General features: G+C 31.2%; 1 protein-coding gene across 1 annotated transcript; it reads left to right on the top strand.

The window, feature by feature from the left end:
- Positions 1 to 18: 18 nt before the first annotated feature.
- On the top strand, positions 19 to 14935 carry LOC143043648 (ATP synthase mitochondrial F1 complex assembly factor 1-like). Its single transcript, XM_076215857.1, has 10 exons — positions 19 to 136; positions 1866 to 2140; positions 2685 to 2838; positions 3247 to 3309; positions 8133 to 8183; positions 11436 to 11483; positions 11876 to 11971; positions 13059 to 13125; positions 13990 to 14030; positions 14727 to 14935. Exons 2-10 carry the CDS (start codon positions 1878 to 1880, stop codon positions 14892 to 14894), a joined length of 951 nt encoding a protein of 316 aa, XP_076071972.1. The 5' UTR covers positions 19 to 136; positions 1866 to 1877; the 3' UTR covers positions 14895 to 14935.
- Positions 14936 to 15182: the final 247 nt, after the last annotated feature.

The raw sequence follows: 15182 nt of genomic DNA, 5'->3' as shown, positions 1-15182 counted from the left end.
CCTCATCAAAACACTTCAATGATGTAGATGATAATTTATAAAGTTAAATTAACATCGGATCATCTATTTTCCGGACAAGGACACTGTCTTCTTTTTTATACTATTGATGTCCAGGTCTTTCTTATAAGTCTTATAAGTAAGTTATTACGAAAAAGTGTTTGCAAATATTCCATAACAGATATTGAAACAAATTATAGAAGTCCTGTGTGAACTGTTCTCCAAGTTCCATACACAAATCATTTTCAGGGTAAAAATTATGACCCTTCAAATGTAAGAGTCATTAGCAGATAATCAATGTATATATATATATATACAGGAAAAATTCAATGAGATATCAAACAGTTGGTTGACTACATGTCATCTTAAAAAAATAGCATTCTTACAGCTGGGGTACAGTGCTAGGGCAGTGGCGGATCTAGCCATTTTAAAAGGGGGGGGGGGGGGGGGGGGGGTTCCCAACCAAGAGTAAAGGGGGGTTCCAACTATATGCTCCCATTCACCATTCAAATGCATTGATCATCCAAAAAATAAGGGGGGGGGTCCCGCCAATGTAGGGCTGATATACTTTTCGTAAACCACATATATGATGGGGTCTCATTGGGGGGTTCCGATCCCGGATCCCGCTTACTGTTTTGTCAGATTCCCGTATCCCGCTTACACTATGTATGTAAGTAATTTTCACTTTTTTTGTCATTTCCCGGGTCCCGCAAGACCTCATTTCCCGTTTTCAGGACACAATAATTTGACTTTCACGTGTCACGCTTACCAAAAATCGGCAATCACGCGTCACGCTTAGACCCCAATGAGACCCACTATGATCATATATCAGATATCATGACCTGCCAGAATTCATTCAACATAGCAAAATCTAGTCCAAATAATTATGACATCTTGAAAGTTATTTAATTTTTTCTTTGACACCTTAGTGAAAGGAATGTGTCACAGAAAAAAATTAGAATAGCCTTTCAAGATGTCACAATTAAGCAAAATCAGACTCTTTGCAGATGTCTGATGACAGTATAATCTACAAGCAAAACGACTGCCTCAAACTTCAAGATGACCTAGAAACTACTATACAACATTTACAATGTCTACAAGATTGGCGTATGTCTTTCCATCCAGAAAAGCGTAATATCATGTGACTATTGAACATAAAATGAATGTTAATCTCATCCACTTTTATTACAACGTTGTATGGACTCATTTTAGAATCAGGAAAACATGCAAAATACTTGGGTATCACCATCTCTGCAGACCTAAAATGGAACACCTACATACAAAAAACTGCCGCTAAAGAAAATAAATTCTTAGGCTCCATCAGAATAAATCTTAAAGTGCAAACTGAAACAATCATTTACAATTGAAGAAAGAGCATACCAAACACATATATGTAAGAGCAAAGTTAGACTACTGATGTACTATACATGTATATATGGGACCCTGGCATCTACAAATGAATTTATAAGATCAATAGAAAAAGTAGGGACAGGGGGCCAGGTATCATATGTGTACATCTCTCCATCATAGTCAAAATTTATATTTAGTAAATGACTATAGGTCAAAGTACCATCTTCAACACAAAGCTTTTATATTTGATAAAAAAAATTGATATTGTTTACTAAATGAGAGTCAACATCTTCCTAGGTTTATATCTTTAATTATAAGGATGACTGATACCTGAAATGTATATATATATATACACAGTACATTAGTAAATGATTAGTTTGTAATAATATATGGTAACATCATCATGATCCAGAAGAATGATCATGGATTGATACATACATTATTTCAAGTAATAAGTTTTCATTTTTAGGTGTTTGAAATAATTAAAAGTTAATTGCATTTTGATTTCTTTTTTACAGAAAATATCATGCATGAATTACAGATGTGATACAACTATGTTACCACGGTCACAGTTACTTCGTGTTTGTTTCTCTTGTTGGAGAAATGTTCCAACTCAATTAAACAGATCAACATATTCAAGAAATCTATTATGCTCTAATAAGTGTGGACTAAGGTGGAAAAAATCCCAACAGGCTGTTACAAGGGACTATTCCAATACAACAGAAGATGATCTTGATATATCACAAAACCCATACTTTAATAAGTACAAGGGGAAAATCAGTAACATACAAAGGTAAGTAAATTAATGTATATTGGTGAATATAAAAATAAACCATGTTTATTCATCAGTGACATTCATATTGCCACCTAAAGTAAATAAAACACTTTTATATCTACATGAAAACACTGTCACTTACCACTGTATTTCATAATTATGATTAAAAGAATTGTGTCAGTAAGACATCAATCCAGTGACCTAGAAAGACAAAAACCTTTACAATATAACAGAACAACCACTGGTAATGTTCCTGACTTGTACAGGTGCCTGAACATAAGTCAGGGTATAGCTACTTTCTCTTGATCTCAACCCTCCCCCTTTAATCTTGATCAGCGGTTTGACAAAGGGTTCATTATAGAACAATCAAATTCAAAACAGGAAAAGCAAGTAACTCTACGGTAAAGGTATCATTAAACAGCAAACAGAATCAAACATAAATTATATAAGAATGAATAAAAGGTATAAAAGACAATTTATTATAACCCCACAGTTCTCTGTCTTTAAAATTTAAAAAAACTGAATAAAATTAGAATGTCAATTGTCAAATTACAATTTTCAGTACATCTCCAGAAGAATTTCAGGCTAGACTTGACCAACTGAAGGACAAAAAACTGGAGTCATTAGAGAAGAGAAAGCAGGAGATTAAAGAGGCTCAATCAGTTCCCAAACCTAGTGTTGAAAGTCCTCAAGGCACTGGTAACTGGCCACCAAGGGTAACTATACATTTTTACTACAATACATTTCAGACTTGACTGATATACTTTGACCACATTATATTGAAAGCTGGAAGTTTTATGGACCTTTATTGTAGAACTTAAAATACTTAAGCTTAAATGCTTTTAAATTGTCTTATCTGAAACTGCTTAATATGTCTGTCAAGCAAACAACATGACTCAACTTATGAGAATGTTTTCCTTACACCTGCTTAATACTTACAATCGTTCTCTAGCTCTTTACTAATTTCAATGCGTATATATAGTCATTTGAAATAAAGATCAAAATTTAGGTGATCAATATTTGCATCAAAAATTGATAGATTGTCTTAAAAGATCTTAAAAACAAATATATTAATCATTTTCTGTCAAGTCTGTTAGCTTATTGTCTGAATTGTATATTTGCAGAGTTTAGATGAAGTAATGAAAATTGATCTAATCAAAGATAAAAGTGCTGAAGAAATAAAGAAGGTAATCTATTTAATTTTTATTTTTTTTTAGAGTGTACATGTACTTTAACGTGTAATTCCCTTAGAATATAATTGTATTACTGTGAACTCATTTATTTATGTGGGTACCATTTTTCGTGATTTAAGGAAAACTTCATGTTTGTGGATATTTAATTTGTGGTTTTGTCTAAGTCTGCACACAAGCCTAAAGAAAAGTTGTCATTTGTTGAACATTTAATTTCGTGGTTCAACTGTATCCACAAAATCCATGAAAATTGGTATCCAACAAATAATAATGAATCCACAATACCCTAATTTCATGTAGTGACTTTTTAAAAATTATATTGGTACTCCCATTTGTGGTAATTCCCTAAGATTAAACTACCCATACTTGCTTAAAAGATGAAATTCCTTTAATTAATATAAGAAGATGTGGTATGAGTGCCAATGAGACAACTCTCAATACAAGTCACAATTTGTAAAAGTAAACCGTCAAAGGTCAAAGTACAGTCTCCAACACAGATCCTTGGCTCACACCGAAAAGCAAGCTATAAAGGGCCCCCAAAAATGAATAGTGTAAATCCTTTGATTTCTGTCTTTTTGTGAAACTGAAATTACTTGTTTATGGTATTATTAGTGCTAAACAGAAATGTAGGGGTATTTATTCTTAAAAATGCACAAAAAAATCTTTGGACTCTTTTTTTTAATTCTGTAATGAACATAGTTGATATACATATTCAACATTTTAAAGAACATTTACTCTTAATAATAACCACAATAAACCTATTTTTTGTATCAAACATAAACTAAAAGAACTAGCCAAGGAATTTGTTTTTGTCCCGGCCTATAAAGCTGCTTATTATAATATTATTATTGTTTGACGTAAATTTTACATTGAGGTTCTGCAAAAAGAAATCACCAATTCACCAACATTTCAACTCACTCCGTTTTCAGAAAAGTCCCAACTATGTATTGGCTTCCGAAGCTACACAAAACACCTTACAAATATAGATTTATTTCATCTTCAAGCCATTGTTCCACTACTAAATTGTCTATTCTTCTTACCAGTTCACTTGGTACAATCAAAAACCTGATAATAAATTGTTCATATAAGGCCATTGAAAATAGTGGAATTAATTACTTTTGGAGTGTCAAGAACTCGTTGGAAGTACTTGATAAATTGCATGCTTATATTGGTGATTTTGAATCTGTTCAAAGTTTTGATTTCTCTACCCTTTATACCACATTTCCTCACATTCACATTAAGAAAAAATTCACACACCTACTTAAATGGGCATTTAAAAAGTCAGAATGAGAATATATATGTTCAAACTATTTAGGTCATTTTTTAGTAGCAATAAACAAAAAAACTATGTCAATTGGACATGCTTTGATACTATATATGCCCTTGAATTTTTACTAGATAACATTTTTGTTCGCTTGGGAGGTTCTGTATATCGTCAGGATATCGGAATTCCAATGGGGACTTACTGTACACCAGTTATTGCCGACCTGTTTTTGTATTGCTATGAGTTACAATTTATGACAAAAATCAGCAAAGACCCATGGAAACAATATCTGATAGACAAATTTAATAATACTTTTAGATATTTGGATGATATTTTTGCTCTCAATAATGACAACTTCAGTATGTATACTAAAGAAATTTATCCTGTTGAACATACTTTAAATAAAGCTAATACTAACAATGACCACTGCCCTTTCCTCGATCTTGATATCTATATCCTTTACGGAAAGCTAAACTAAAATTTATGATAAAAAAGATGATTTTTCATTTCATATCGTTAATTATCCATTCTGAGATGGTGACGTTCCCTTGTCACCTTCTTACTGTGTTTATATATTTCAACTTGTACGATTCGCTCGTGTATGTAACAATGTTTTAGATTTTAACGCGAGAAATTTATGTATTACTGAAAAATTATTACACAAGGGTTTTCGATATCACAAACTAGTCAAAACATTTACTAAATTTTATCATCGGTATAAGACCATCATTCGTAAATATAGCTCAACATGCAGTCTTCTTATACGTTCAGGTATTTCAAATCCAATTTATTATGGAAATAGTCTTTATGAGGCCCCTCATGGGGGGGTCCTAGTAATCACATAATCACCATTTTTTTGCCAATATAATCACATAATCATTAAATATTTGCTTATCTTTAGTAATCAAATAATCATAAACTAAAAATACAGTCCTAGGTAATCAAATAATCATGAAATATTTGGCTTAATAATCAAATAATCATTAAAAAAACGGCCAAGTAATCACATAATCAAAAACCCCATGAGGGCCCTCCTTTATAAAGCACAAAAATGTCAGTATTCACCTCAGAAGCTAACAAAACCTTAAAATAGACTTATTAAGATAGGATATAGTTACAATACTGTTGTCAGGTCATTAAAGATTGCATATTTTGGCGTTAATATTGATTCACTTATAGGGTCTTTGCATCAGAACTAAACACATTCATTTAAAAACCAGTTGTTGGCATGACACAGGTTATATATAAAAAAGAAGACGTGGTATGATTGCCAATGAGACAACTATCCACAAAAGACCAAAATGACACAGAAATTAACAACTATAGGTCACCGTACGGCCTTCAACAATGAGCAAAGCCCATACCGCATAGTCAGCTATAAAAGGCCTTGATAAGACAATGTAAAACAATTCAAACGAGAAAACTAACGGCCTTATTTATGTAAAAAAAAAAAAAAAAAATGTTCTTCTCATATATGTTATGATGGTATGATACTAAACCCCTAACAGGGATTGTACCTGATATTCATATGATGAAGACATAATCTTTCAATCAGTTTAATTGAAGTCTGGAGCTGGCATGTCAGTTAACTGCTAGTAGTCTGTTGTTATTTATGTATTATTGTCATTTTGTTTATTTTCTTTGGTTACACCTTCTGACATCAGACTCGGACTTCTCTTGAACTGAATTTTAATGTGCGTATTGTTATCTGTTTACTTTTCTACATTGGCTAGAGGTATAGGGGGAGGGTTTAGATCTCATAAACATGTTTAACCCACTGCATTTTTGTGCCTGTCACAAGTCAGGAGCCTCTGGCCTTTGTTAGTCTTGCATTATTTTTAATTTTAGTTTCTTGTGTAGAATTTGGAGTTTAGTATGACGTTCATTATCACTGAACTAGTATATATATTGTTTAGGGGCCAGCTGACGGACGCCTCTGGGTGCGGGAATTTTTTGCTGCATTGAAGACCTGTTGTTAACCTTCTGCTGTTGTCTGTTCTTCTATCGTTGGGTTGTTGTCTCTTTGATACATTCCACATTTCCATTCTCAATTTTACAACTACACATCATCAATATTATAAATAACTTGGCAGTATGGAGATCCCCCAAGTTGTATTATTTTTTATATTGGCTAAAGTTGAAGTTGAGGGTCTATTGGAGTACCTTCTACATTCATACCTATGTGAAAGACTGAAAGTATCTATAACCAAGTCTATTGACCTACATTCCTGTAACTTGGTTTATACATGCATAGGAAATTGGAGATCATATTAAAATTGATATTGTACAGTGAGTGGTTCAAATTCTATTGTTACATTAAATATTAGAGTTCAAGTCTTGGATAGTGCTAAGTTTCTTAGATAATGCCAGATGTGGGTAAATGTTAATAAGATCATAAACTTAGCAACATAAGTTAACTAAAAAAAAAAGATGTGTAGAATTGTCCTCTGAAGCTAAATGCTTAAACAATGGGCTTAGTTATAATGACAGGCTCTTAACATAGACAGGTGGTCAGTATGTTTCCAAAAGAAAAGAATAGACATATGGTACCAATAAAATATTCTTAAAAGAAAGAAAATACAGGGGCGGATGCAGGAATTTTCGAAAGGGGGGGTGCTAACCCAGGGCAAAGGGGGGTGCAGGGGGGGTGCAAAACATATGTCCCGATACAAATGCATTGATCGGCAAAAATAAAGGGGGGTGCGTACCCCCGGAACCCCCCCCCTGGATCCGCCACTGAAATACATAGAGATGACAACAATCACAGACTTATCATTGCCACATAAAATGTTGCAGGGTTACTGTAATGTTAGTTTTGTTAAACATCAGCCTGCCTCATCTTTCTTGAATGAAACACTTAAAATATACTATAATCGATTTATCACAAACATGTTTTAATTTGATTATATCACAATAAAGATTAATTTGATTCTATCACAATAAAGATTAATTTGATTATACATGTATCACAATAAAGATTAATTTGATTATATCACAATAAAGATTATTACTATATTCATGATATTTTCTTTTGAGATGCAATTGGGAAATGAATTAATCTTTGTCACCATGGGTTATGTGAAAGTAATTTTATTCATAGCTACTGTAAATTCAGAAATTATTGCATGCATTTATTATTGTCATTTTAGACTAAAATTTGATTTTAATTTTTGCGATATTGAGGAAAATCCTGTTTTATTCATATAAAAAATTTCAAAATGCAAGTTAAAATTATTATGATTATAACCCTGTTGCATTTTTTGCAATAATAAAAACCTCACAATAATTTCTGAATTTACAGTATCAGTTTTTGTTGTGGATTTTGTTTTTTTTTAGAATTTTTAAAAACCATCAAAATGAAAATTCTTAAAAATAATCTTATGTTGTTTTACAATGATTTGTGGGAAATTGTTAAAGAAGACGTTCAATTTTAAAATCTCTTCAAACCCCTTATGGATTCATAGGGGGCCAGTAGCAAACCAGATAACTTACAATATCTATCTAAGAATAAATCAGTTATAACATGTTTTTTAACACAATAGTTAATTTATTTCAGATTTGGAGTCAATACTATGCAGAAAAAGATTGCATCTTTGGAGCAGTGGAGGTAAGTTTTCCATTGGACAGAGACCAGAAATTGGTGTTATTGTTATAATTATCATTATATAGATATAAGAAGGTGTGGTATGAGTGCCAATGAGACAACTCTCCATTCAAATCAAAATTTGTAAAAGTAAACAATTATAGGTCAAAGAAAGGCTTTCAACACCGAACAGCAAGCTATAAAGGACCCCCAAAAATGACTAGTGTAAAACCATTCAAACAGGAAAACCAACTGTGTAATCTAATTATCTATATAAAAAACAAGAAACACTTATAAACCACATCAACAAACAACAACCACTTAACAACAGATTCATGAATTAGGACAGGTTTATAATTATAACATATATGCTTATTATTGGTTATTCAAGTTTCAGATATGACTAGAACACACCCGCGAAATCGCGGGCATTCAAGGCATAGTTGAAAGTATGTAAAGTGTTGTTGAAAAAATTTCAGCAAAAGTATCATAAGTTAAAGGTTATTGGGGACAGGAAAATGTGTTTTTTTTTTTATCCCTCCTCCTTTATTTCCAAAATTCCCAATTTTGGTTTTCTATCAATTTCAATATGAACATAATACATTTAGTGGGGAATTTCAGCAAAAGTATCATAAGTCATAGGTTATTGGTGACAGGAAAATGTTTTTTTTTTTTTATATCCCTCCTCCTTTATTTCCAAAATTCCCAATTTTTGGTTTTCTATCAATTTCAATGTGAACATAATACATTGAGGATGTTCTGAACATTTAAGTAAGGAGCCTGTAATTCAATGGTTGTCGTTTGTTTATGTGTTACATATTTATTTTTCGTTCATTTTTTGTACATGAATAAGGCAGCTTATCTGTATATTATGAAAATTCATTACTATATTATAAATATAGTGTATTTACTTTCAATTTTAAGTTTACTAATCGATCCATGGTGGTCATTGATGTAGTATATACAGACCCTCTCTATTTAATAAACTATGTGACCGCCGTGGATACCATGGTGGTCATTGATATAGTATACAGACCCTCTCTATTTAATAAACAATGTGACCGCCGTGGATAGTAAACTTGAAAATGATAGCAGATAGAATTCTTAAAATACAGTATACAGAAAACGCAAACCGGAAGCTTAATCAGACTTAAAATTTCGTCCAATGACGGGACAATATCCGGATGCCTTTTTTCTCGTTTTTCTCCCAAAATAACTCAATCTGAATAATCATATGAATGGATGACAAATGCGACTATGCACTGTACCCATAGGACATAGAGGCGTGTTGATTAATTTATTGTGGAAAGAAAAGAAGCGACACCAAAAATGAGGTCTTCTCGTTTAATAGTATAGATGAATAGTCTGGTATTCCTAGAAATCTGCTTATAATTTTATTTACAGGAATAACAAACTCAGTCAACTGTAGAATACATCAATGCAGTGGATTCTGCATATACATTGTAGAATGATTTTAATCTTGTGTTATAAATTTTATGGTAATATTGTACTTAAAGCGAGGAAATCGCTATGTGATCCGTGTAAACTCATCGAACCTTTAAACAAACTTATAAGTAAAGGTTATCGTACCAATATTGTAATTAGATATCTGAATACATTGGCACTAATATCGATTTTGTCATTAGCAAATTAAAACATAACTAAATTGTATCTTCTTTTGAGGCGGGATGTATAGAGACACAGACACATTAATTTTTATCTCTATAGAAGTCGCTTCACACTATCCTACTACCTGTCGATACATTTATTTTTGGCATTGCACAAGTCATGTCTTCTCTGACTGTTCATGACGTTAAAATACTAAATCCCTGGGATGTGTTTTAGTTGATTTTAGTCTTTGATGCATGATTTTTTTATTATTAATTGTTTTTGGCTTTTAACTAGCTGTGCAGTAACTGCGAGTACTCTTAAATCGTATTTTCTTGTTAATTCAACCTGTTGATACTGTTTATAATGCTTTTTTGTTATTTTATATTTATATGGATCTTGTCTATATACCAGCTTTGATTATTTGGAATATATTCTAAGTTTCGCTTCTTCTTACTACATTTGTATAAACTTCAAGATTTACCTGTATTGTTTTTAAAACCGTTTTTTCTTTTTCTAAAGTAAATATTTTCGAAGGGTTAAATATTTCGCAGTGGTGACTTGCCATGGCTTTGTTTGGACTTGTTTGTTTGCTTTTTGGCGCTGAATGTTTGTCCCTAATATTTTATTAACTGTGCATTTGCATTCAGATATGTATCGCAGATAAATTTTATTCATTTATAGTGTATTAATGTACGTTTTTTTGATTGAGTTAAGCCTGCCAATTGATATTTTACTGTGTGTTTTTCTATGTTGTGATGTTATGCTATTGTTTCAGAAAAAGGGAGAAAGTTTGGATCCATTAAAATGTTTAATCCTGCTGCAAATTTTTGCACCTGTCCTAAGTCAGGAATCTGATCTACCGTAGTTGTCGTTTGTTTATGTAATTTATACGTGTTTCTCGTTTCTTGTTTTTTTTTCCAGTTTGAATGGTTTTACACTAGTAATTTGGGGCCCTTTATAGCTTGTTGTTCGGTGTGAGCAAAGGCTCTGTGTTGAAGGCCGTACATTGACCTATAATGGTTTACTTTTTTTAAATTGTTATTTGGATGGAGAGTTGTCTCATTGGCACTTATACCACATCTTCCTATATCTATTATGTTGATGTTAGATTGAAAAGCAGACCTATGTATAATTTAAGCAATAGTTCTTTCATCTCCTGTACTATTCTTTGTACATATAATTTTGCCATGTATAGTTGTGAATTGTTTTATAGCAATTGTTAGCAAATGGTCCTATAAGACACTTTAGGAAGGCAGCCATTTAGATTTTATTTAAGCAAAAATGTTATAAAATAACTAAGTGTTTCACAATTTCATGAATTAAGAGTCTACAAACATTTGTCTTACTTTTTGAAAAGATTTTATTGAATTTCATGACAAAACAGGTTCTGCAAAAATGACCATTGTGATCTCTTGTGTGTTTTTGTCAAAATATAAATGGTTTGCAATTTCAATTGTGATGTAAAAATGTAAAGCCAAGTTGAAGTTTTTATTGGAATTAAAACAATATTTTTTTACAAAGCAAATGAAGAGGGTAATATAAAACTTGATTTTACATCGTGTTGCAGTAATTAACCTTTGTTAAATATCCTACTTATATATTTATATGATATCTGACTCTACTTACTTAAGTTATTTTGTATGCAGATTATTGTTTTTTTTTCAGGCTATGAATTATGAAAGTATAGTTTCTAAAGCAAAGACTTGTCCTCTTGTAAGTTGTCTAATTTGTTTCAGTAAACTATAATTATGATATACAATCTTTACATTTCACTACTTAAATGCATGGATAAAGAATTATGAGATTTCTGGCTTTCAGCAAATTATTTAAAATACAGCAGATCAGAATTATGTTATAAGCTCAATCAGTGAAACTTTATGTCATTCTTGCATCAGCATTACTTTTTTTAAAGATTATAATTTCCTGAAATGACCTTATAAATTGCATTTAGGGTTATCATAGAAAGAAAGGCATATATTTTTTAAATTCAAGATTCCATGGGTGATAAGGACAATTTTCGGATTGGGCTATTCTAAAGTTATGGGGTTTTAATTTTTAAAAAATCAACAATTTAATGAAATTTTAATAATCTTTTTGATTTTCAGTTCATGTACCCATTACCAAAAGGAGATGGTTATGAATATTATTTCTCACAGATTCATGGAAAAGATGTCTATTTCACCCCACTGGGAATGTACCAGGTAAGTATCAATCAAGATATATGCTAAACAAATGTTAATTTGATCAAAAAGTTAAATCACAAAAATACTGAACTCTGAGGAAAATAAAATCGGAAAGTCCCTAATCACATGACAATTTCAAATGACAAAACACATCAAAATCGAATGAACTGAACTTACAGGTAGGAAGAAAGAATCTGGTAGAGAAACATTAGAAATGTTTATTTTACCTCTACTGTTGCTATACCCACTTTTATGGTTACATAGTAGCTTTACATCCCTTGAAAGCAGAAGCGGTGAATTTGATCCCAGTACATTGCACTTAAGAGTATATTTTTTTGTAACAGCTTAGAATAGTCGGCATGGAGTCCATGTAGTATGACATGTCTTCCTAAAAGGTGCATTCAAATGTTATTAACATGTTTTCATTTTGAATTTACATTTAATAGTTAATTGTGGAATAAGATGAAAGTGAAAAATCATCAATTAATCTATTGGACTGTTATGACTGGAATGTGTCAAATTGATGATATGGCAAAAATATCCATAGAAACATAAAGTTTCATAATAGTAATTATTCAAAGTTCATCTATATATAAAGCTTTACTATCTATTATTTCCGTACTTATTCTTCCATTTTAATTTTACAGTTTTGGACCTTATTCCATTTTATTTAATGCTGCGTTCACACGTATTAATTTAATTGGCATTGAAACATTTTCGTCCAAATGTAAATTCTAAATTCTAATTCGAATTGCAATGCATGTCAAATTCGCTTTACTGTCTGAACGATGTTAACTTTTAATTTGTATTAACAAAAATGCATTTCTAATGCAAATTGTATAAAGAGATTTAGCCAAATCGAATCAATTTGAATTAAAAAAGAAGAGTGTGTGAACGCAATTAGCGAATTTGATTCGTATTCGAATTAAATGTATGTGTGAACGAGGCATTAGTACATGTACCAACTATCTCCATCAAATGTTTTCAGAACTTTATTTAAAATACTTGTAAAACATAGAATTTTTTTTAAACCCTAAATCAAGTTAACAAATTATATGAAAAGTCATTTATGATAAGTTGATAGTACAATTTTGTTATTTTACAGCTTCTGAAAGAAAATGCTCCTCCATGTCTGACTATAGCACATTTTCCTGAATTTGCAGATGACAAAGGTAGGAATCAGGATGTAATAAATATTTTGTTGTGCAATAGGCTGTATAAGGGAGAATATTTAAAAGTATAGTTTTGTTAAGGGTCCATATGTTTTCTATAGGCAGGATTTCATAATAATTTGGTCATTATGCCATTTGGTATCTGTTTTGCAATCAGATAAAATAAATTAGTTTTCTGTCAGGAATTGTCATATTGACTAAATAGTCTTCACTTTAATGGTTGAAAATATCACATGTAACTGCTTTTAGTTGAAGGTAACTTCTACAAAAGGTACACAAAATTTATATATATACTTAATGTTATACAACCAGAAATTTCAATTTGAAAAACATTCAATATTAATTGCTGATTTACAATTTTACATTAACCATGTTTATGTTTTTAATACATACATATAACAAACACTATTTTCATATTGAATATGTGAAGAGTTATTTGATTATGTTTGGTGTTTCATATTTTTGCAAACAAGAGTGGGACTTGTAAAAAGTCTATGCATAAAAAATATATTTTACTCCACAAGAAACCTCCCCCGTCATAAGGTAGTGACTGATGATGAAATTAACCCCTTATAAAAATTTCTCTCTTAACAGAATGTACAATGAGTTCAATACTTTCAAAATATACATTTACATCTGGAAGTAGATATACAAACACAAGTCTTAGATTTATTCAGATTATATGCAAATGTTGAATTGTTTGCTAAAATGGCACTTTGGCAACCCTTCTCTTTGGATGAGAGGCTTTTATCCTGTAATGTAAAAGATCCATATATATACAACTTCAATTATTACTTTTTTGAAACTATTCAAATGAACACCTTTGAAATTACATGTATATTATTCTATTTGTTTAATTTCCAGGGATAGTATTAATGGCTGGACAGTATGATGAAAACATTATAGTAAGTACACTTATCTTAGGTAAATGACTAAATGTATACTTGAAAAAAATGTAGAGCTTCATGTTTATTAATAATTGCTTGTTGACTTTATTTATTGTAGTCATTGCAGTGACTTTTTTCCTTCAAAGTACAATTTAATGTTAAGAATAATAAAATAAAATCGAATTATCAATTTTTATTAAATTTACTTCATCTACCACTTGGGACCCTCATGGTAATCAAGGTCAACAACACCCTGTAGCATTATCATACATCAGTCAAGGTTATAGTTCAGCTTGGCCATAATTGAGTAAAAAAAGCATTTTATTTGTTTTAAGAAACAATCGGAAGGTGTCCAGCAGTAAGAAGACATGATTAAACTTTAAGTTTTATGGAACATCAACTTTAAGAGTGTATTTATAGCAATACAACAGAAACTTTACATGTGTAAAGCATCTGGTCATTCAGAATTTGAAACTTATGTACAACTTTTGAGACATGTGTTTAGCATTGGAATCAATTTCCTTTTTTTTTTTTTAGATAAAATCATTTGGCTTTCTTCAGGTGTTTAGTGAATTATAACTCAGAAGTTTGAATTCAATACTGGCAACTCTTAAACAAAACTTGAAGAGATTTATATAGAATTGACTATAATATTTGCCAAAATGTCTAATTGCAAATGTTTTAAGAAATATATACTGTATATATTTTTTACAGAGTAAACAAGAAGCCATAATATTGGTTTGTCAGATGAGTTCATACTACAGTCCTAGTGCTGGTGAAAAATTTAATCTGGTCAGATTGTTTAACCTAACTCCAGACAAATTTGAACATCTTGATGTCTTAAATGAATATGAAAAAATGAAACACACATTACCATCTTAATGGTTCTTGTAATTAGTTCTAAAAATAAACTTCATTCATTATCTGTATTTTTGTATTTTTTATGCCCCACCTACGATAGTAGAGGGGCATTATGTTTTCTGGTCTGTGCCTCCGTCCGTCCGTTCGTCCGTCAGTGCGTTCATTCGCTTCAGGTTAAAGTTTTTGGTCAAGGTAGTTTTTGATGAAGTTGAAGTCCAATCAACTTGAAACTTAGTACACATGTTCCCCATGAAATGATCTTTCTAATTTTAATGCCAAATTAAAGTTTTGACCCCAATTTCACTGTCC

This window comes from Mytilus galloprovincialis, chromosome 1 (genome assembly GCF_965363235.1).
Source record: "Mytilus galloprovincialis chromosome 1, xbMytGall1.hap1.1, whole genome shotgun sequence".
Lineage (NCBI taxonomy): Eukaryota > Metazoa > Mollusca > Bivalvia > Mytilida > Mytilidae > Mytilus > Mytilus galloprovincialis.
Note: the sequence above shows the minus strand (reverse complement) of the source record. Positions and strands in the feature narration are given on the sequence as shown.

Excerpts from the sequence above, each read along its gene's own strand:
- LOC143043648 (XM_076215857.1), top strand. The coding sequence starts at position 1,878 with ATGAATTACAGATGTGATACAACTATGTTACCACGGTCACAGTTACTT. Across the intron at positions 3,310-8,132 it reads GTGCTGAAGAAATAAAGAAG|ATTTGGAGTCAATACTATGC; the intron begins GTAATCTATTTA and ends AATTTATTTCAG. Across the intron at positions 14,031-14,726 it reads AGTATGATGAAAACATTATA|AGTAAACAAGAAGCCATAAT; the intron begins GTAAGTACACTT and ends TATTTTTTACAG.